This window comes from Leptopilina boulardi, unplaced genomic scaffold, assembly GCF_019393585.1.
Source record: "Leptopilina boulardi isolate dan_hultmark-lab unplaced genomic scaffold, ZJU_Lbou_2.1 LbouV2_222, whole genome shotgun sequence".
NCBI lineage: Eukaryota > Metazoa > Arthropoda > Insecta > Hymenoptera > Figitidae > Leptopilina > Leptopilina boulardi.
Window position 1 is genome coordinate 145,265 of NW_026137777.1, and position 24,529 is coordinate 169,793.

At 30.1% G+C, this 24,529-nt stretch overlaps 1 protein-coding gene across 1 annotated transcript; it reads right to left on the reverse strand.

Annotated features, from left to right (window-relative positions):
* Positions 1–12,107: 12,107 nt before the first annotated feature.
* Positions 12,108–13,007, reverse strand: LOC127279709 (uncharacterized). The gene has a single exon (XM_051302237.1). The coding sequence runs from the start codon at positions 13,005–13,007 to the stop codon at positions 12,108–12,110; it is 900 nt and encodes a 299-aa protein (XP_051158194.1).
* Between the last annotated feature and the right edge of the window lie 11,522 nt (positions 13,008–24,529).

Genomic DNA, 24,529 nt, shown 5'->3' on the forward strand with positions numbered 1-24,529 from the left:
GGACTCGTTTGTGAATAATGATGTTCATGTTCATAGTGTAAAATTAATTGTAATGTAGTCAAATAAGAATTACTACATTCACTGCATTGGAACATGATTTACGTCAAAAATTAGAAAAATATGATTGATTTAAGGTTGATTTTTTCGGAAAGCAATCAGATCGTTAATTGCGCGTGTAATAACAGGTATTTTTTTGTCAACTTTTGGAAGATGAATATCGTACAGCATTTTTTGTAAGAAAAGCCATATGTGATAACAATCTGGTGGGAATTCGATGTTTAAAACAAAATATAATTGAAAGAGAAAGTCCAGAGCATTGATTGTAGATGAAAATGACCACAACTGGTCGTCCAGAGAAACGAAAACATTGTCAATTGTAAGTAAATCTGTCGATATAACAGCTAAACACGGCTGACAATGAGATTTGTTTACTCTGTAGCGTTGTTGTCTTTTTTCAATATCTGAAATTAAAGTGTGTCTTGATTTGGCACATACAATCAAACCATTTTGCACTTCTACAATAGTCGGATTATTCATAACGCCATTTGTCTTGACTTTACTTTTCGAGACTAATAAAAAGGGTAGCAACATTATTCTTAAAACATCTAAATCAATTTTAGTCGACGAAGAGTCCTTCGAGATGTTTCCATTGTTTATTGCTTGCATTGCAACATCTTCGACTTGAATAACGTCTACTTGACTTTGGTTAACGGGTAGAGACGATTCATAAATTTCACACAATTTTTTCCCATCGGGTTTTGTGATGTTTCTTTTCTTAAGTGCATATAGATCTGCGAAAAGGTTATTCCAATAATTTGTCGCTCGCAATTCTCTACCAGGATATAATTTGTCAAAATCGAGAAAAATCTGTAATATATCCAAAAATTAAATTAGTAATAATTAATAATTTTTTGATTCATATAAGAATTATAATTTGAAAATAATTTAAAATTAAATAAAAATTTTTATTGTATAAAGTACCAGTCGAGTCGCTAAATCCGAGTTCAAAACAGGCCACTCGGTAAGAAGTTCTTCGAGACTTAAATTTTTAATTCGTTGACGACGATATTCTGTCGTGGTTTTCCAATGTGGTTGCACTTCTTCCTATTTTCTGTGCGTCTTCAGCCAATTAATGTGACCGGATGCAGATTCTTCTGGCAGTACATAAATAGGTGCACTTTGAACCGGTAATTGAGGTGATTTTTTTTCCAAAATTCCGACCGAACGAAGGCGAAACAATACGTTTCTCCATTTATCCGCTAGTTTACCTGGTAATTTTTTTTTATTAATTTTAGTTTAAGTTTTAGGTTTACTTTTAGTTTTATTTTTAATTTTAGTTTTAGTTTTTAGTTACAGTATGATTGTAAATTTGTTGCTTATAAGTATATCAATTAAAATTTTTTTATACAGTACCCTTCGCATTCTTAGAATCATTTCCATCTGATAAAGGTTTAATGTAATAAATGTCCTTTGATTCAGTTGAAAAAATTTTCAGAATTAAATCAGACAACCTGTCAAAAAATTGCTGCGGCTTTTTTATATCTCCGACTTTGCACCGATTTATTAAAATTGATACTATTGTTGAACGGTCCTTGTCATCAAGCAACGAGCCGTTCTTACATTTCCCTAACACAGCTTGTCCCTCCAAATTTTCAAGCAAGAGAGCTTGAATTAACTAAAGGAATTTTAAAAAATATATAACAATTTTCATTCATTTAAAGAAAATGACTTTTATCATTTTATTAAATATAAATTAATTAATAATTATATGTTAAAGTAATTTTAAAAAAATTACTTCTCTATTTAAAGAATTATCAGATAGATACAGTGACGATGAAATCAAAAAGGCTTCTGTTTCAGAAAGGATTTCATCACTTGAAATTAAAAGTTTTTGATTTTCGGCAGGGCAGGTATTTTTTTCGTTCAACGGTATTACATTAGAGCTACTAGAAGCATTAGAACAATTTCTTTTTTTATTTAATTCGTCAGAATCACTGTTAAATTTTCTTTTTGAATTGAAATTTGATTTTTCCTTATTTTGACTTAATAAACGATCACCAAGATCATGATGATCATCATCAATAGAATTTTCTTCAAAGGGAAAAACCTGCAATTTTTAATAAATTATATTTTACTTTTCGAATATATAAATAATTATTACAATTATCTAACAACTTAAAGTTTTGTAACTAAATAATTATTATTATAAAAATTGCGTAAATTACCATTGCACCGTTCAAATTTAAATGATTAAAATTATTTTCTTTTTCTTGTTCGCTTTTGAAAAATTTTTGAATTAGAATTTTTGAACCGATGCTAATATTAAGGTTATATCTTTTGAAATCATCGTCACACATTAGTTTCAAAATATCAAAAGTAATATCATTTTCTAACATAAAAAATAATAAGAATATATAATTTTAGTATAAATAAACAAGGACAAAATATGTAGGTTAATCATGTGATAAGTTCTTAGAAATTTCGATTTTACATTATTTTGTATATATTTACAAACTGAAGAAAATTTATTTTAGAAAAAAATTTTTTGTGGTCCAGGGGTGCGTTCACGTAACTCTCACCCTCACTCTCACCCTCACTCTCACTCTCACTCTCACTCTCACTCTCACTCTCACTCTCACTCTCACTCAAAAGGTGAGAGTGAGAGAAAAAAATTTTTGAGTGAGAGTGAGAGTGAGGGTGAGAGTGAGAGAGAAAAATTTTTGAGTGAGAGTGAGAGTGAAAAATTTTTGAGTGAGAGTGAGAGTGAGGGTGAGAGTGAGAGTGAGAGAGAAAAATTTTTGAGTGAGAGTGAGAGTGAGAGTGAGAGTGAGAGTGAGAGTGAGAGTGAGAGTGAGAGTGAGAGTGAGAGTGAGGGTGAGAATGAGGGTGAGAGTGAGTGTGAGAGTTACGTGAACGCACCCCAGTATATAAGAATTAATAATTCACTTACCGATTAATATATCCAAATCACTTTTTTTTACTCCGAATTCGTTTAACTTTTCCATTCTTTACGAAAATCAGTGCAACTTTTGATATACTAACTGACACTAACGTCAAATCAAAAGAATTGACTATCCTTTTGGGTTAAAAGGATTTCATTTCAAAAACAAAAGAAATCGTTTACTATTTAAACCTTTTTCTTTTTTTCAATAAATTTCTAACATTTTTAAATTAAAAAGATTACTTTAACATTAAAACTATTTCTGCTAACCATGAAAGGACATGATTTAAAAGGAAATTAGTTTTATATTAAATAGATCATTTCTGTGAGTGTAGTGTTCAACTGATTGTAAAAAGAAAAAACTTATTTCCATCTGTAAAAGTATGTAATCCTTTTTTTTATTAAACTCATTAAGGAAAAAGAAGCATAATAAGACAAAAAACTTTGGAATATAATAAATATATTGCTTAAGAAATTTTTTTCTTTAGTATCGAATGAATCCATCTATTTTTATAATTTAAATATTAAAAAAATGTCCTCCTCATGGTAATATTGACCACTGTCATAGCAACGGTTGCTTTAGAAATCAACTATTGCCATAGTAACTGTTGGCATAGTAACTTTTGCTATGCTAACTATTGTCATAGTAAGTAACTTTTGCCATAGTAAGTAACTGTTGCCAGGGAAGCAGTTACCATGTACGAAGGACGGACGAAAGCCAAAACGAAACTATAAGGCTTTTGGCCCTGGGCTACGAAACCCTAAAAATTATTAAAACTTGCGGTGTACTGTAAAATTCCAAAACTTTGACCTCCTCCCCCTCAGAAAATACGGATCTATAATCTAAATGAAAAAATATTTTTACCAAAAATTAACATTTATGTCCTGGGGATGACCGGAAAGTTTAACATCCCTAGGATGTCTCAGGTATATCCGTAGATTTCTTGAGGACATCCTAGAGTTATACAAATTTCCGGATGCGGGTAGGACATCCATAGGATATTATTAAAAGCCCGTTGCTGTTAGGGGGTAATAAAAAATTCTGACATTAAATGTCTTTCAAACCACATAAGAATTATGTCAAGATAATGACGAATAAGAATCAGATTACATAACATAAGGCTATTTAAAATATCAATAAATTTAAGCACCATTAAATTAAAATATTTTAAAATTTGTAATACTATTTTAAGGTGAATTATACAGAGGAGGATTTTTGTGGGGTAAGTTGTCAAACTTACATATGTAAATTGCATTAAGAAAATCATGTTACAAAAAGAAAGGTATGTTAATTAAAGTGACGCAGATTTTAAAATTATTGATGAAGAAGGAGAAATGCTAAATGATAATTATGATAAATGATAATAAATTTGAAAAATTGTTGAGAAGAGAATCTAATTCTAGTTTCAACATGCAAAGTACCTTGTATTTAAATATGCTTGATCAAATTTGTTCTATTAAAAAAAGTCAAAAGCATATTCAAATACTTTTTAGTGGTTCTTGTGTTGCTGGTCATTGGATATGCACTTATTACAATGGAGCAAGACTTTATATTTATGATAGTCTTAATTTAGGTTGTTAAAATGAGGATCAAATGAAATATTTAAATAGATTATATCCTTATCAACCACCAGTAGTTTTTGCAACAGTGCATCAACAACCGAATGGTATTGATTGTGGTTTATTTGCAATAGCAATTGCAACATGTATATTCTTCAATTTAAAACCAAATAATCTTGATTTCGTTCACAGTCAAAAGAGAAATCATTTAGTTTTTATGTTTAGAAGTAATCGTTTAAGTCCCTTTCCTTCTATAAAGACATTAGATAATAGGCGTTTATTTGTTGAATATGGTGAAGCTGTTCAGGAAAGGTTAAATAATAAATATAATAATAAATGTTTGCCAAAATTATTTTCGGAATTAGATATTTTACTTTGAAAAATTAATCCATATGCTGAAGCATTTAGAATGATGCGATCTTTTGAGATTGAAGAAGAAAAGCGAGCGGCTTTAACAGAGAAGCCTGTAAGAGATATTGAAATGTGGATTAAACGTAATAAATTATTAAATAATAAAACTTTAAATATTCCGCATTGTAATGAAGTAGCTGTTGTATTTGCTAACGAAGATGGCGAACCTCCCATGAAACGTGATATATGTATACATCCAAAAAGTTTCAAAAGTATTCCAATTATAATTATTCAGTACAATTATGTATTTTTGTATTTTTAAAGAAAAAGATAACTGCCCAATGAACACATTCCACAATTATTCTATAATATGAAAAAACATAGTTCTAGAATATTTGTACCAATAAAGTTATACAACTATTCTAAAACAAAGGAGTAATAGAGTTCTAGAACGTTTCAATAATGTTACAGAAAAGTTCTGAAATTTTGTTCTGGAATTTTTCTGTAACAAATGTTCTGTAATTATTTTAGAACATTTTAATCGCAAAGATTATAGAACTTTGTTCTCGTTTAAGTTCTAGATCTGTGTTGTTACTCTGTTAGGTAACATATCTAAAACGATATTCTACAATCGTTGTAGAAAAATATAGAGCATTATTCTGAAAAATTCGTTTTATATAATTAATTCAGAATACGAAAGTTGAAAATGTTTTCGAAATTTTGTTCTCTTTTTATTATATACCTAACAATTTTAAGTAATGTTTACATACTTTTTTTAAATTCAGTGTTGTTTAACAATTGTTTTTTAAATTATAAATTTATTCTAAATTTTGTCAAATAAAAACAACAAAAATTCTTTACAGTTTTTGTAGAAATTACAAATATGTGACATGAAATGAATTCAAACTTTGAAATATTTACTATATTACTATCTATTTATTAATTTCTATATTCACACAATTTTACTTTAACAATTATTGTAAAGCATATTTAGTTATTAAATTTACGCGCGCTTTGGCGCGCGTAGACAGCTAGTTTTATATTGAACCCATTTAATTGCAAAATTATAAAACATAATAATAAAAAATAATTCTTTCTAATTTTTTTTATATTGAAAATTTTAAAACTATTCTTAAATAGTTAAATTAAGTAAAATTAATAATATAAATCACGATTTTTAGAATTGTAGTTCACATAGACAATTTGAAAAAAAATTTCCAGTCGATTTAGCCACGATTGTTAAAGCGTTTGATTACGTCTTAGGTTAGGTATAGGTTCGATCCCGTGGGTGGTAAATTTTAATTTAATTCTTAAAATTTAATGTTAGACGTGCAAGTTTACTAAGTTAATAAGAATTGTGGATACTAATTTTTATTGTATGCGCAATTTTTTTAAGTTCATAAATATAACAAATGTTTCTTATAAGTTAAATCAATTAAATTTAATAGAAAATGCTGGTCATCTGTCCAGCGCCAAGTCGGACCATCTGACTAGCCCGTCTGGTCAGCGTCTGATCGTTTCTAGCGTTACACTTTTGGCCAGCCGCTGGCCAGAATTTCTGGGTAGCTACTACTCTGGAAACTAGGCGATCTGGTTAGAATCAGGCCAGCCCCAGAAGGTTTTTTTACACGGGAAAAAATATAACTCGTACGAAATGGGTTAAAGTATACTCTTATACATCTTTATTTCATAATAACGGATAACAACATTTAAGAATCAACTCTTATGAATCAAAGTCAAAACCACTTTCTCGAACTTATTTTTAGTGTACTAAAAAACACAATTAAATGCCTTTTTCCAATATGTTCCTACATGTTTGAGTTGCGTGACTAACCCGCTGGTTCGCAAGCGCTGTGACGTCATCAAAGCATTGATACCAATTGCGAACAAAAAGTTTGGCTTATGTTTTTCTTATCCCTGTTTTCCAACTTTACAATTTTTAATGCAAATGTTTCTCGACGATTTTTAATAATTTTAATTATTTAATATTTATAATTAAAAAATTCAGTGTCTTAAAATCATAAACCAAACCAAACTTTCTGTTAGCGATTGGTATCAATGCTTTGATGACATCACTGCGCTTGCGAACCAACGCGTCAGTCACGCAACGCAAACAATTAGGAACCTATTAGAGAAAGGCCTCAAAACAGCTTTAAACTTAAATCTTATGGATAAATATATCTACTTTTACAGAACTTAAACAATTCTTTATTGATTTTATTTGTATCCAGAACGTTGTAGGGAAAAATTTTTCAGTTTTAATTAAATAATTTTTTCGTCGTTGTTACAATTACTACGAATAATTAAATTTACATTACCTGAAAAAATTCATTTCCTTCTAAACTAACCGACAGACGAGTGTAACTTTCCATTAATGTATTGTCTGGTTTCATACCTAAACAAGAAGTCAATTCTAAACTTTCAGGAACATGCATTAATGCAGTAGTTGATTTAGATTCTTCTTTTCGAAACATAGCTGAAACAAATAATTGTCAGATTAAGGGGGGAAACTCGTGTAAAGAAAAATTTTTACAATTTTATTTTCTTGCTTTAAAAATTAGTTATTTTATTAGTTATTTAATTAGCTACCAAATACAGTTAACGGTGCGCATGAGATCGCTTTATTCTTTCGCTTTCCTGTCAATATAATTTTATTAATTGTCAGAAGCAAGCACTATTAACAAGTGATAGTAAATCTTGATTTTAGTTCAATAGTTATTTTCGAATACATAACGTTTTCAAGGCAATAGTTAAAACTATACTTTTTTGTTTCGAAAACTTTAAGGCTTAATGGGAAGTTGCCAATACTTACGATTGGTTCAATAATGGGCCATTCTTGGCGCCCAATCGTTTTCACGCTACTGACAATGATTGGCAGCCAAGCATTGACCTAATATATGGCTGCCAAGAAAACAAATCTGATTTTCAAAGGCAACAATCATTGTCAAATTATTGGCAACAATCATAGGTAACCAAGAATAAGCCAATATTAAAAATTTTAATAATTAAAACAATCAATTATTTTAAAAAATATTTTATTTTTATTATTTTTTAATAATTATTATTTTATTTTAAATAATTCAATTAAAATAAAAAAATGGTCATGACAGTATATAGTGAAACCATTTCTTCCAAAAAAAGTTTGTCTCACATCCTAAGAAAAGGAGATACATGGGGCAGAAAAACATTTTAACGAAAAAAAAATTTAGTTCACTTCTAATATACAAATCTAGTGACACCTCAACTGCGAGAAAGATTGATGTTCGCTCTCTCTATATGGCGTTAAGCGAACTAAAATCCAGAGCAGAGCCAGCCGCGCAGCGTGGGAACATTTGAAAAATTTGAATTAATTAGATATTTTATTTCTTACTTTCAAACAAATAATTAGATTCATATAACAATTAATGTAATAAAATTTAATTTAATAAATAATTATTTATAATAATGTTATATTTAATAATTAGTAAAGCAATTTTTTTCAATGAAAATTTGACAAAAAAATTATTTGTGGCCAAAAAATATTAGGATACGAAAATTATTTGTAGCCCAAAAAAATATGACGATGAGAAAATAATTTTTTTGTCAAATTTTCTCTGTAAAAAAATTATTTAACTAAAAACTCCAATAATTAGTTGATTAATTTTTTTTACTACCTTAATTTTTTAAAAAAATTATTCGTATCACAAAAAAATATCACGATGAGAAAAGAATTTTTTCTTCAAAATTTTCTTAATAAAAAATTATTTGAAGCCCAAAAAAACATCACCATTAAAAACTAATTTTTTTTGTCAAATTTTTTCTGTAAAAAAATTAATTAACTAAGTAACGTAATAATGAGTAAATTATTTTTTGCAACACTAACCTCTAAAGTTAAATTTTACACACCAAAAATTGTGTGTAAAGAAGCTCTTTTTTAAACGGTGTGTAAAGTGATTCACTTTACGCACTGAAATTTACTTTACGCACTGAAATATTACTTTACACACTGAAATTTACTTTACGCACCGAAATTTCTCTCACATAATATAAGGATTGTTTTAGACTATACAAAACCACAAAATTAAAAAACGAACTTTACTATTAAATTTATACACTTCTGCTTAATGATATTTTTCCTGATCTTCGATTGATTTTTTTATTTCTATACAATCGAAATTATTCTAATAGAGAGTTGGAATTCCACATAATAGGTACTTAACTTAAGAGGTGGGTGTTGCAAAAAATGTTGTATGATACACGTGCGTAAATCTGATTATACTCGTGTGCATCACTCGGCCTCGCCTCGTGCTGCAAACGTCACACTCGTATAATCACTCACTTTACGCACTTGTATCATAAATAACTATTTTTTTACTACGAAAATTTAACAAACAAAATATTCGTAGCACAAAAAAAATAAAACGATATGAAAATAATTTTTTCTTTAAATTTTATTTGTAAAAAAATTATTTGTGGACCAAAAAAAAATTTCACGATGTGAAAATAAATTTCTCTTTACATTTTCTTTGTAAAAAAGTTATTTGTGACCCAAAAATTTAACAAAAAAATTATTTTCTCATCGTGATATTTTTTTGGGCCACAAATAATTTTTTACGAAGAAAATTTAAAGAAAAATTTATTTTCTCATCGTTATATTTTTTTGTGCTACGAATATTTTTTTTGTTAAAGCGAACATCTATCTTTCTCGCAGTTGAGATGCCACTCGACTTGTATTTATTATTATTTATTTTATTTGTTTTAGGACAATTGTCCATACAAAGAGGTTGCGTCTTTTTACAAAATAACACAAAATTAAGTAATAACATTCATTTTTCCTAGTATTGAGATAAAAAACGTATAAAAATTAATGACAGTTTCATGACGAGGATCATTCAATACATTAACAACGGCATTAATCGTGTTTCTCTCATTGCACTCAACAGTAACAAATTTCATTCTCTCTTCATGATAAAGTAAACATTCGACCAAAATATGGTGTAATACGTCACCTACTAACAATCCACATCCATTGCATGTGCCACATTCTTGTAATTTGTATATTTTTTTATTAAACTTAAGTGAGGATTGGTAAATGTTAAAAAGTCTGATTTGTGACATAAATCTATTGTATTTTAAAGGTTAATTAATAAGAAAGTATTGTTGGAAATTGTCTGAAATAGATAGGTGTGGTAGGACACACAGTGAACGAGACTCACACAGGTTTCTTAAATCTTCCGCATAAAGAAAATTTTGGTAATCGCCAACCCATGGAACTTTGTTTGCTCGTAGGCTATCCAAGGTTAAATTCTTCCAGTCATTTTCCTTATCAATGTATTGAAATATTTTTCCTGTTTGTGAATACCAATTATATTTAGAATACTTATCGCCGCTTTTTGATATAGATCGTAGTTTTAAAAAACATAATTTAGGATATCGTTGATCATTCATGTTTAAAATTTTCTCTATATAATTCAATGTGTGTTTGAATATCAAAGCTGATAGTTTATATGAGCCCGTCTCTAATCTAATCGCATATCCGGGTGTATTTCTAGGTAAATGCAAAATAACCTTATAAAACAAAGACTGTATCTCCAAATACCTCCAACCCCATATGCCCCATACATTAAAACACTAATGACCAAACTGATAAAAAGTTTTCTGACTGAACACCAGTTTTTTAATTTTTCGATCAACGAGGTCGTTGTACTCAGTGCTAATTTAGTCTTGGATACCGCATTGTTACTGGCGTTCAGAAATACTGCAGAAAAGGGAATACCTAAATATACATAGCTCGAGGCTATCTGAATTTTTTTATCTTTTTCAATAAAAAACGAGTCATATTTTTTGTCATGACCGTGTCCTCCTTTTTTTGAAGATTACTATGTTGGTCTTGCTAATGTTAATATACAAATTGTTTAATTGACAATATTTATGAAAAGCTCTCAAAATTTTTTTCATTTCAATAGCTGAATCCGCGAGCAGGGCTATATCATCTGCAAAGGCCAAAAGGATAATCTGAGTTAAGTGATTCAGCGACACACCCCTGATACCTTCTTTCCTTAAAAATTCCTCGATGTCCGCGATGAAAAGAGTAAACAAAATCGGACTCATAACCTCTTCCTGGAGGACACCCCTCGTGAATCTTACCGGCTCCGAGATCCCCGCCGATCCCCCAACCGCTATGGTAGCCTTAGAATAAAGATCTTTTAATATTCCTTGTAATTTTTTTTTAGTAATTTTTTCTTAGTGAAGCACTCGTCATCAAACAATGGCTTTGAATTAAATCCGAACCCATGCACCCTTTTAACCATTCCCAATTTTATGGCATTTACAGTAATTACATTAATTAAATTATCTCCCCATTCATCAATAAAATCAATATCTTTTGAGCCTATATCAACTTCAGGCGATTGGTATTCCCAAGACTGCATAGGCTCGGAAAACTCATCTAAAAGATTATTATTCCACTTGAGGCCAGAGGTTGAGGACGATAGCTTGACTTTATTACAGAGACTAATAAGAACTGGGAAATGATCCGAATTCGAAACAATAGTGATCACTTGCAAATCAACTATGAAGTCCAAACCATTAAGGTTCGACCATACCATGTCAATTATAGATCTACCAACACCGCTGACAAATGTAAAATTTTCTGGGTTGTCACTCCGGGATCTGCCATTAACAAGACTGAGGCCACTATTTTCCATACCAGTATCTAAATTAACTCACCTTTTATCATGTTTTATATCTAAACTATCTCTTTCATGATCAATAAATAAATTTTTCGATAAAAACTCGTGTGGTAATTGATTCAATCTCCCACTCTAGGATTAAAATCTCCTCCTATGTACAATAGCAGATTCGGGAATTTAGATATAACAATATTAATTTGATCGTCAAGAACATTTAAAAAATTAGCAAAATCAGCATTTGGGCCAACATATACAAAACCTACGATAAATTTAAAATTCTTATTTTCAAATTTAATAAAATTACAATCATCTGTAGAATAAAGTTTTTCGGCGACATATTTACTATTATGAAAGGCGACGATGAGTCCTCCCTTCGCTCTCCCTCTTAGTGCTGTCCGTGTTGTCGAGCTGTAAATAACATCAAAACCCTTGAGGTAAGATGCCATGTAGTAAGTTGGATCGTAGTCTGCCCAAGTCTCGTTGATACACACAATATCCGCCTCATTAATCGTTGGTAGTATATCTGGCAAGTTTCTCAATCCCCTGGCATTCCAAAATACAATCCTCGTCGGGTTCACTGACTGCTATGACACCTCTGACTCATTCTTCTTATCATTTCGCATCGGCTTACTAAGATAGGAAGAAATTATTTCTCTGGTATCTCGAACCGGTTGACTTTTAATTTTCTTATTATCACCATTCTTTTTGTTTGTTTGTGTTCTAGATTTTTTGTTGTTGAGGTTGGGAGTGGAATCATGGGTGGAATCGTCAATCTCACTAGACACTCTCACTTGTTGATCCTCTTCGTTTACAATGGTATCTTCACCAGTTGAGGATAAATATTCCGAGACCGTAACTGCATCATAGAATTTGTTATCCATTACCAAGTATCTGCCTTTGATAGAGACCACTATTCCCTGTTTTTCTAAGAGTTGTTTATAATCCAGAAGCTCTCTATGTTCTTTCCTCCTTTTTTCTCTGATCTCCTTAGGAAGATCATTCGAGAGTCGAATATTATTTTTACCAAAGTTTACAGCTTTTTGGAAGATCATCGATTTGGATCCCTGGTTAGTCAAAGTAACTAGGATAGGTCTAGCACCAGCAACTTTACCCAGTCTCCTTGTAGCCACAATGTCCCTCATTTCCAAAGTAACTTCAGCGTGATGGAAAATATCTCTAAGCGTCTTGAGCAGATTTTCGTTTTCAGCAATCGTGTCTTTAACCTTGAACAAAATGATATTTTTAGCCCTCTCTCTGTTAAGGAGGGAGTCGATTTTTGATTCGCAGTTAAGAATTTTATTTTCCAAAAAATCATTTCTTGTCTCGAGTTTGTTGACCTTCTTAACCATGAGTGAGATCTCCTCAGTACGGGCAGCATTTTTCTTCACCAGCGCTTTTATTTCACTTTCAACTGTGTCAAGTTTACCACTAAGCTCTTTTTTAATATCAATTAACAAAGATTTCAAATCGTCGTTAGTGGTCATTTTCACAGTTCACGTTAGTGACACGAAATTAGAAATATTATAATTCTCGCACTGATTAAATGTAGATACTATTGAAACTATAAATGTAAACAAAACTTTCAAAGCAATAGGGAACGATTATACAACACGTCCGTTCGGCTCGACAGCCCAGACGCAACTTCCTCTTGACTTCTATATAAGAGGTGAACTAAAATTTTCTTTCCTTGGAATATTTTTCTGCCCCACGTCTCTCCTTTTTAGGATGTGAGACAAACTTTTTTTGTAAGAAATGGTTTCACTCAGGGTTGCCAGCACTTTTTCCTTATAATCGATGCCATTTTGCGAAAAATGCATTTTTTTAAAACGGTTACGTATTCCTCTAGATTTTTAGTTGCAGATATACTAATGCTTTTTTTTATGTAGCTGAATTCTGGACGGAGTTATGGTGCCCACCGCACGGCAATCGATTTTTGAAGCACTCCGCCATAAATTATTATTTTTTAATAAAAAACGATAAATTAATTTTATTTTACATATATAATTTTAATTGTTAAAAATAAATTATTTATGTAACTTTTATAGCTTTGCCATGGAAAGTTTTTGGTCTGCATTAATAACAAAAAAGTTAGAAGCGGATTTTTGAGAGATGTTTTTTACTCAAATATTTTTGTCGGGTGGATTGAAATGATACCGAAAATATTTTTAAAAATATGAAAAAATGTTTCGAAAATGGTTTTCTAAGCGCAGCGTTTACTGATTAGTGTCATGAAGTACAATAATAGTACAAACAACTATCTCAGTAAAAAAATAATAGGGAGTAAGAGAAAAGAATTGGCGATGACCAGCGGTTTCGCGTCTAAACCAAATTGGGAGGTTACAGTGTATTCTTTTTTTCTTACCTTGAATTCTTTTTAAGCTGAATCGATTGAATTTACATTTATTGATTCGAGTTGGCATTATAAATGAAAGAAGTGATTGTTGTTAACTGTGAAAATGACGATTACGAACAAGAAGTATGAAATTTTGTTAAATTGTGAAAAAGATAAATTTGATTGACAGGCAGTATAGTGTTGATCTATTACCATATAATTTAGGCTGTTTTTGTGGTTCGCGCTGTGAGCATAAGTGAATCTTTTTAGAAAAAAGGTAGAAAAAGTTAACTTATTCACACAGCGCCCTCAGCGCGAAATAGATCAACACTATGCTTTTACCTGTCAAATTTGTCATTTTCCCAATTTAACAAAATTCCATATTTCTTGTTCGTAATTGGCATTTTTACACTTAAGATCAATCACTTTTTCATTTATGATGCCAACTCGAATCAATAAACGTAAATTCAAACGATTCAGGTAAAAAGAATTCAATGTAAGAAAAAAAGAATTCACCGTAACGTCTCAATTCGGTTTAGAGACAAAACCGAATTCAGCTTAAGTCACCGCCAATTGTTTTCGCTTACTCACAATTATTTTTTTTACTGGAATAGACATAACATGACTATGTCAATACTTCGTAAATGTTATTTTTGCTGTAACTGTGAAAAAAATGCATTTCCCAACACACCCGCTGTGCTTACCCACCCGACAGTAACTTATATTTTTGAGAAACGCGCGATTTTGGGCAATTTGAATGCGGTGCGACTTTGGGCGACATATATGCGCAGTGACTGCGATTTGAACAAGTAGGTATCTGGCAAACTTGGTTTCACTATATACTGTGAAGACCATTTTTTTATTTTAATTGAACTATTAAAAATAAATAATAATTATTAACCCCTTCACTGGCAGGGTCATAGAACGCCATTTGGAACGCCCCGCCAGTGAAGTGATTAAAAAATAATAAAAATAAAATATTTTTTAAATAATTGATTTTTTTAATTATTAAGAATTTTAATATTGGCTTATTATTGTTTGCCAATGATTGTTGCCAATCCTTGGCCGATCTTTCGCAGTTAATAAAAAATCAAGCCTTTGAAAATCAATTGTGTTTTTTGGCAGTCATTATATTAGCCTAAAGCTTGGCTGCCAATCATTAGCTGTAGCGTGATCATTCCAAGCTATAACAAATGGTGGTTGCCAATCATTTTTTTTAATAATGGCAGGCTGTTTGCCAAGTATGTCCCATTATTGAACCAATCGTTCTTTTCCTATTGGAAGGAGGCTGGACCCGTATAATGGGGTCAAATTATCAAAACAATTTTTTTTATTAATTATAATAATAAATATATAATATTTATTGCGTAACCGTAATCTGCGTAATCTATTATTTAATAATTAGTTTCTTTCTTTTCTAAATAGCAGCGTTATACATATATATTATACAATTTGTATTTAAAGGGTACTTTATTTTTGAAGTCCTGTATATAAATAATATATATATATACAGTCGCCTCTCGATAAATTGAACTTCAAGGGACCGTAAAAACAGTTCAAATTACCGAGAGTTTTATTTATCGCATGTTTTAATTATCGAGGGGAAATTTGGGGAAATTCAAAATAACAGGAGTATTGAAAATTTAATTTTTACGTATTTTAAAAAGACATTCTTTACAGTTGGATATAGTCTATGTAATCTTTTTTGTTTTAATGTACTCAAACGTGCAATATCTATATATTTTTTTCAATTGTCATTAGATCTGTAAAAACTTCTCCGACTTCCACGCGAAGTGCATATGAGTGCAAAGCATTCAAAGATGATCTCGCCTCTTTCAATGTGACATCTTTTTTTGTTGCTCCTCTCTCTACCACCTCAATAACTATTTTCCTTTCGGAAAAAGATAAATTTTTATTGGTTCTTAGAAACATTTGAAACGATATAAACCGAGGCAGATAGCAAAATGAATTAAGAAATTACTCAGCATTGTTAATAATAAGGTAATTAGGTATTGTATTGACAAATGAAACAATACAATAACTATTATTAAGAAGAGAATATTTTGTACGTAAATATGTAAATTTGTATCGCAAGAAAAGTTCAAATTATTGAGAGTTTGGTCTGGCTGAATTCAATATATAGAGAGTGAATGGAGAAATTGACCAAAAGATACTTTTAATTATCGAGAGTACATAAAACCATTGTTTATTTTCAATTTACCAAGAGTTTTTCAAGGGACTGGACTGTTACTTCAATTTAACGAGAAATTCAAATTATCAAGAGTTTAATTATCGAGAGTCAACTGTATATATATATATATATATATATATATACTGTAAGAGGAAAAATCTATGAATCAGTCCTAAGCGTGCGTGCGAGTTAGACGCTCATTGACCAACGCATAAGAATGAATATAATTGTAAAATTGTAAACCTAAAAATTCGATATTTTTAATACAATTTTATAAACAAATTACATTATCTAGGGGTTCTACCCCTCTGATTGTGATGAAACTTAAATAAAGTGTATATGGCAGTCTCCTCTTTAAGTTCCAAAAACAAAAAATTTGTTTTTTCCACTGGAAGTGTATTAAACGAATTTTTTATTGTGACGCGCGCCATATCACCGTGAGCGTCTCACCTGCCGAACATCCAAACATACTGGAGCATGATGCGCGAAAAGAAGTGGTTTACATTTTTTGTCTATTAGTAAAAATTCTACTACCGTTCCTTAGTTGAATTCACCTGTGTTAACTCTCACGTGCCTGAGTTCATTTTTTGAAGTTCGTGCCTGAGCTGAGTCCGAGGGACCCAGCTGCTTAAATTCCATAAAAAATAAGATTTAATAGCAGGATATTTAATAATGTAGTTCTAAGTTATAATTGTAATATTTTGCAAATATAATTGCAAAAAATATTTAATCTTTTGACACTGTGGGGTACATAAATAGCCCAAAAAAAGTTGCGTTGTGGCACCTTTTTCGACAGGGTGAATTTAAGTGTACAGCACAAAAAAAGTAATTATTTTAATTTAAGTATTACTGGGAATTCTTAGGTTTTTGGGGTCACTGATTACAAATCAGACGTCAGATTTGGGAAATTTTAAATGGCGGATCCAATATGGCAGACGAATTTTCAAAAATTAAACATATTTTCTTGAAAATAGTTACTCGGGGGTTTTCGGGGTCGCTGATTGCGAATTTAAAGTCAGTTTTTCAAAACTCAAAATTGTCAGATCCAATTTGGCAGACAAATTTTTAAAAATTAAACATATTTGCTTGAAACTCGTTACTCAGGGGTTTTTGGGGTCGCTGATTTCAAATCTGATGTAAGTTTTTCAAAATTTAAAATGTCGGATCTAATATGGCGGATAGAAAAATTAGAAATCAACACAAGTTACTAATATCAGATTCGTAATCAGCGACCTTGAAAACCCCTGAATAACGAGTTTCAAGCATAATCGTCAAATTTAAAAAAATATATCCGCGATATTGGTTCCGCCATTTTGAATTTTAAAAAAGTAACATCAGAATTGTAATCAGCGACCCAGAAAATCCCCGAGTTACTATTTTCGGATGAATATGTAAAGTTTTTTCAAAAGTCGTCGGCCATATTGGATCCGTTATTTTGAATTTTGAAAAACGGACACCGAATTCGTAAATTTTAAATATATCTTTAAAGGCTAAATTCAGCGTAGGTTGTCGCAACCCTGCTTACAGTGATATGGCGCGGCGGTTAGCGCGGGTCACAATAAAAAATTCATTTAATACACTTGTAGTGGAAAATACAAATTTTTTCTTTTTATAACTTAAAGAGGAGACTGCCATGTACACTTCATTTAAGTTTCATCACAATGAGAGGGGTAGAACACATAAATAATGTAAATTGTTTATAAAATTGTTATTAAAAATATCGAATTGTTAGGTTTACAATTTTGCAATTATATTCATTGGAAAAAAGCAATTTTTTATATTATCAGTATAAGTTTTATTAATTTATTGCAAACGTTTGTTGAGTTATTAATTTTTCTTTAAAATGTTGTTAAATTTGTTTATGCAAAAAAACTAACAAAAATTTAAAATTTCAAAAAACGGTTAAAAGTGTTTTTTTGTTTTATTATAAACTACAGATTTTCATAAAAGTTTTAACATTTTAGAAAATCAGTGAAAATTTGCTGACCAGAAGTTGCTCTTATATTTTCATTAAAAAAATTTGTTTTTAAATTTGTTTAAACAAGTGCAACAAATTTTTTTTAACATTTTAGGGTAGTTGCTTTGTATTTTTAGGACCTTAAACTGTAAGAAACCACCATAAAAAAGAAATCGATTTTTTGGTCGATAACACCGTTTTCTCAGACCCGGTCACATATATGTGAACTCTATTTACAGGTTAGAGTTAATCAGGATCCTTAGAACTTACGTTCTTTAATGTTCGTTTATGTCTGAACTTTGTTGTTTTCCTTCTTATCTCATCTCCTTAGTGGGTGTGTTAATATTATTTTGCCAAGAGCAAAGAATGAACTTCATTGGTGCTTGGAGAGTTTTCTGCTAACTTGGGATAAAACGGAAATAAAGTTTTTAAACTAATAGTTAGTACAACCGTTTTAACCTTGTGTCCGTAATAAACTTAAATTAAGGACGATTTTTTTTAGGATATGACGGTATTTACAATCATAAATTGCCTATTTTTAAATACAAAATTGTTACGACATAACAGTACATGAAAAATGCTTTAAACCCTATTGGCAAATTAAAATCCATAAAGTTTTGAGACAGTTATGTGGATTTGAAAATGCCAATGTAACTCGTGACGTTGGAACTTTTACATATAGGCAGCAATTTACAAAACTTAGAAGCCAATTCAATAACTTCTCATTTTTAACCTGGACAGATTTAGTAATTTTCATCCATACAAAGGCTAAGGCAAATTGATGTATCCCTGAGATAAAATTTTTCACCAAATATTTTTTCAAAAACTTGATTTTGTAGAAGTTATGGAGGGAAAAGAAAAATAAAAAAATTTATTTTTCTTGAAAATTACTGAACCAATTTTAATAAAATTTATACAAGTTATGTAAACTTAAGGGGAGTTACGGTGATTTTTATGCTTTTTTCAAAGATTTTTTTTATAGTGAAAAAAATATTTATTACTTCCAATTTTTAAAAATAAAATACATGTCTAAAAGAGTCAAAAACAATTTTTTAAAAATTTGTATTAATCAACTACCGAAAATGGCTGCCGAAAGTGGCACACTCTAAAAGTATGTCTTTTGAATTTTTCGACAAAATTTTGCAAATTAAATTGATTATAACTTTTTAAAATATTAATGAAATTTAAAAATCCTAGTTAACACGAAAACTACACATTCAAGGAACATACTGTCCATATTTAAAGTTAATTGGTTGAATAATTTTAAAATAAAAGTGTGACAAAGTTAAAAATATGCATTTTCGAGAAAAACGCGTTTAAAGTTTTTTAAGTGTAACAAAAAAGTGATTATACTCAATTGGCGATTTCGGCTCTGTGCATAGTACATTCTTCGGATTGTAAAAGATCAAGTAATCTAATGCCAGTCAAGTAGTAGTGAGTACCTCTAAGCCATTTAATGCCACCCGACTAGTATAAACGCGTCGATGTTAAATTTAAAAATTCAAAATGTCGGATCCAATATGGGAGATGACTTATTTTAGAATTCATTATATTTGATTGAAACCCGCTACTGGGTAGTTTTTTGGGTTGGTGATTACGAATTTGGAGTCAGTATTTCAAAATTAAAAATGGTAAATCTAATATGGCGGCCATAATACCATGTTTAATCAACATGTAGAAACTGCCATAGCGCCATGACAATGTAACTTAGTGTTTATAATAACAATAATTATATTTCATTTAAAATATTTTAATAAAATTATTTTAATAACTTTCAAAAAAGTTTAAGTGCAAACATGATAAAGCTCTAGATATTTTTGTAAATATAATACTTGGATAACTTACATTCTAAATTAAATTTAAGTCCCCATTTTTGGCATTCGTACTGCAACCAAGTATTTTCTGCTTCTTGTGATAACTGCCCTATAAAATTAAAACCAATTAATTACAAAATAAAAATTATCATAAGTAAATTAAACATTTATTGTCCACACAATATCTCTCACCAAGCCTAAAATAAAACCTTCATTCAGGAATAAAAAAAAAGACCATGTCTTAATAGTCTAAGAGCTAGCGACAGTTTTAGTGAAGGGTTTTTTATAAGGCCTATAATTGGAGAATAGGTGCCTCCTACACTCCTCTCTACAAAAATGCAGGTCTGGATGCATTCATCCCCTGCGTTTTCACATATGAGACAGTTAAAAAAGTCGAAAATTTATTTAATATTTATAAGGACCAGACTCATATGGTGTCAACCCTTTATGTCTAATTGTCATTAAAATATGCCACACCTGTCAACCTCTGCCAAGGACGTGCCTGACTCGTTGTTTATTAGTAAAAAATTGTGGAATTTGCAGCGTCTTTTATAAGTCCGGCTTTTTTTGGTACTATTCCACATGTACTTCCTGCTAAATATCCTATCTTCCTATCTTAAAATCGAGAAGTGTAATCGACTAACTTCAAGAGTAGATATCATTCCTTATTGGTTTAAATCAACGTCGTGAAATCTTATTTTGCTTAAAATCAAATTCGTGAAATCTGATTGATTAGAAGTGACAACAGGTAAACTGCAGCTAACTTCAAGTGCAGATACCTTTCCTTATTGGTTGATTTCATATTTTCTTTAAATTTTATTGGTTAATATATCGTTTTCATGATGGTTGGTTAGTTAACATACAAAGATATTTTCTTAAAGAGGCACATTTACCATTAGTGATCTGACGCCACGAGACCTATCGCGCGCCACAGCGCGCGTGTTTTGGGTTTTTGTTAAGCAAATATAAATTTGTAAAACATATTTACTTGATCTATAAGAAACACAGAGCTCTACTCCACTGTTAATTTCATCCACATCAACATTTCGTGCAGAGAATATTGCATGTTTTGCTAAATCATCATATTTTCGTCTGGTTATTAATTCTCTGAAAATTCTATCTACTAAATCATTGTTTTGTACACAATGTTCTAGAGAAACTAAATTATTATTACTATCATTTAAAGTACTGTCTCCATTTGCTAATAAGTATTTCGCAAATTCAACTTTTTAGGTGAAATTCGCATATTTTGTAATAATGTAAAAGTTTTAAAATAATTCCATAAAGTACTGATTCTAATAGTTAAATTGATATGACAACATTTAAAATTTCATCGACAATATCCTCCTGATTATAATTCAACTGAAAATATTGAATTTCACCAATGTCTTTATACTGATGCAATAAAATTTTGTTAGTAATATCATTATCTACAACAATGTTTAAATCATATAATTATGAAATTTCCTTAAAATTTGGAATATCAGATCCTTCATGACGAAGAAAATTACATATTTCAATATATGTTCTTTCATAAGCATCAGGTGATGCATAATTTTGTTGAAAATCTTGCGACTACGAATCTTTGAATTTCTTCCATAGTTCATTTGGGTTAAATGGTTTACAGTATATTAAAATGCGTACAAATAAATGTCTTAATTGGCGGGGCATCATCCATACTTCTCTTCCTTCTCATTCTTTATCTTCTTCGATAAGACCTAACGCCAATCATGAAATTCGAAAAGTTTCATGTGCTCTGTTATCAACTGTACGCAAATGTTCAAAACTTGTAGTACTCTTCTTTACTGTTAATTCCCATATGAGATCCTTTATAAGATCGCTTATGGTTTCTTATATGAGATTCTATACGAAATCTTATAAGGACATCTCATAAAAAAAATCTCATTAGAGTCCACTTAGGATTCTATATAGGATCCCATAAAAGGTCGAAATTTGAAAAATAAAATTTGTAAATATCTCAAAAACGGTAAGAGATACGCAAAATCGGACAAAATTTTGAGTTCATTTTATATAACGCAAAAATATTTTATGTTGAAAACCTAAAATATGTCTCATATTTAAAAAAAATAACTACTATATATTCCCATGTGGGATCCTATGTGAGATCTCATATATAATTCTATATGAAGACTCATGAGATTTTTCTCATGAGTTTCCATATAGGAATCTTGAATCATGTTTCTTATAACAATAACACGGAGTACAGGATTCTCCGATGGACAGAAATTTTATCCTACCTTCTTCAACTTTCACATAATTGTTCCGTGTTAAACAAAAACTTACGTAAGTGACATTGGCGCTTAGGCTGATTTTGATGCATTTTACTACTGAAAAACCGACCAAAACAAGAATGTCACTTACGTAAGTTTTTGTTTAATACGGCAGAATTATCATCAATCCATTGCTGAAATAATCGTCCACCGTTTAACGTTGTCATCTCTAGACGCTATTTGAGATTTGATACATACAGTGCCGCTCAGCAGATTTTGCCCACCTTTGAGAATTTTACGCTTGGCGAAAAGTTTTATATTTCGGTTGCTAATAAAGATATAATAATGAGTGAGGACTTTTTTGAAAGCTTATATCTTCTACTTTTATGATATCTAAAACAGACATTAAAAAAAAAATTTTTTTATTGTTTAATTGCTCAAAATAAAAATCCAAAATTTCCGGTTTTTTTTGTAATTTTAAAATCGCTGCAGTTTTTAAACCAGTCAGCACATTTTAATCGTTGATAAGCCATTTGAAAGCTAATTTTATCACCTTTAAAATGATTCCTTGTAAACTTTAATACGATAATTTGTAACAAAGATATGGACAATTGTTTAAAAAAACTGCACTTTTTTTCAACTAGTCATAACTCAAGAACGATTGATTTTTGAAAAAAATTGTTCAGAAGAAAAATGTGCCTTTTTATGTATAGAATTAGAAAAAAATATTTAGACATAAAAAAAAATTTTTTTTTTTTTTTTTACATATTTTGATTTTTTTGAAAATCAGCACTTTCTGTAATTAGTAATAAGTCGAGAACGGTTAGCTTTAGAAAAAAATGTTCAAGATAAAAAATGCCTATTTTTATGTATAGAATTAGAAAAAAAATATTTCGAATTAAAAAAAAAAATTTTTTTTTACATATTTTGAGTTTTTTTGAAAAACAAAATTTTTTAAATTACTAATAAGTCGAGAACGGTTAGCTTTTGAAAAAAATTCTTAATATAAAAAATGTGTATTTTTATGTTTAGAATTGAAAAAAAACACATTTTTTATATTAAGAATTTTTTTCAAAAGCTAACCGTTCTCGACTTATTACTAATTACAAAAAGTGCTGATTTTCAAAAAAATCAAAATATGTCAAAAAAAAAAAATTTTTTTTTTATGTCTAAATATTTTTTTTCTAATTCTATACATAAAAAGGCACATTTTTCTTCTCAACAATTTTTTTCAAAAATCAATCGTTCTTGAGTTATGACTAGTTGAAAAAAAGTGCAGTTTTTTTAAACAATTGTCCATATCTTTGTTACAAATTATCGTATTAAAGTTTACAAGGAATCATTTTAAAGGTGATAAAATTAGCTTTCAAATGGCTTATCAACGATTAAAATGTGCTGACTGGTTTAAAAACTGCAGCGATTTTAAAATTACAAAAAAAACCGGAAATTTTGGATTTTTATTTTGAGCAATTAAACAATAAAAAAATTTTTTTTGTGCAACACGTATATAGAAAGTATCATTTTACATGCCTGTAAAGTAGGCGCAAAATTGTACTTTTCCGCACATGTGCAGCAAAGTACTTAAAAGGATATTAACCAGAATTAATGCTCTTTTCTATGTTATATACATGAGTATACTACTGTAATTTATTGCAGTATACGTTTTCTATGTTTAAAATACTTATTACAGTAGAAAAAAACATGTATATTACGTTAGAAAATACATGTTCCGAACCCTGCTAAACACTGCGTATGCTGGCGCCATCTTTTAACACAAAACGGAAGGTTTTAGAACTTTGACTTGTGCTCGCTAGTGACAGTTAGATTTGTTTACAAATTTTGTTATCTCTTCGAGTGTTAATGGTTAATAATTGATTACTGATAATGGAATTAGAAATTAACGAAGAAGAAATAACTGATTATTTAACTCCTCCGGAAATTGCTGCGGTGGCAGCACAAGCAAAATTAAATTTATTAAAAACTAATTGGCCTTTTCCTTTAAATAGGTGTTGCACAAAGTACTGTGTGCACCACGTACGAAAGAACATTTTCCGACTTCGTGCAAATTGCTGCCCTCGCTTCGCTCGGAGCAGCAAACTTCGCACTCGTCGGAAAACAGGTTCTTTCCGTACTTGGTGCACAATATACTATTTAATGTCTGTTTTAAATATCATAAAAGTAGAAGATATAAGCTTTCAAAAAAGTCCTCACTCATTATTATATCTTTATTAGCAACCGAAATATAAAACTTTTCGCCAAGCGTAAAATTCTCAAAGGTGGGCAAAATCTGCTGAGCGGCACTGTATATGCAGACCATGAAACACGCTTATTAGAATTAACACAAGTCATATTTAGATCGCAACCTCTCGTACCACATGGTGAAATAATTGATATATCCATGGCTCAACATTAGGGTTCATAGAACTTACATATTGCAAATTTTTAGTCCTTTTATTATACAAAGTTACGTTTGATTCTGGA

Coding starts and splice junctions, on each gene's coding strand:
- LOC127279709 (XM_051302237.1), bottom strand. CDS start 13,007: ATGACCACTAACGACGATTTGAAATCTTTGTTAATTGATATTAAAAAA.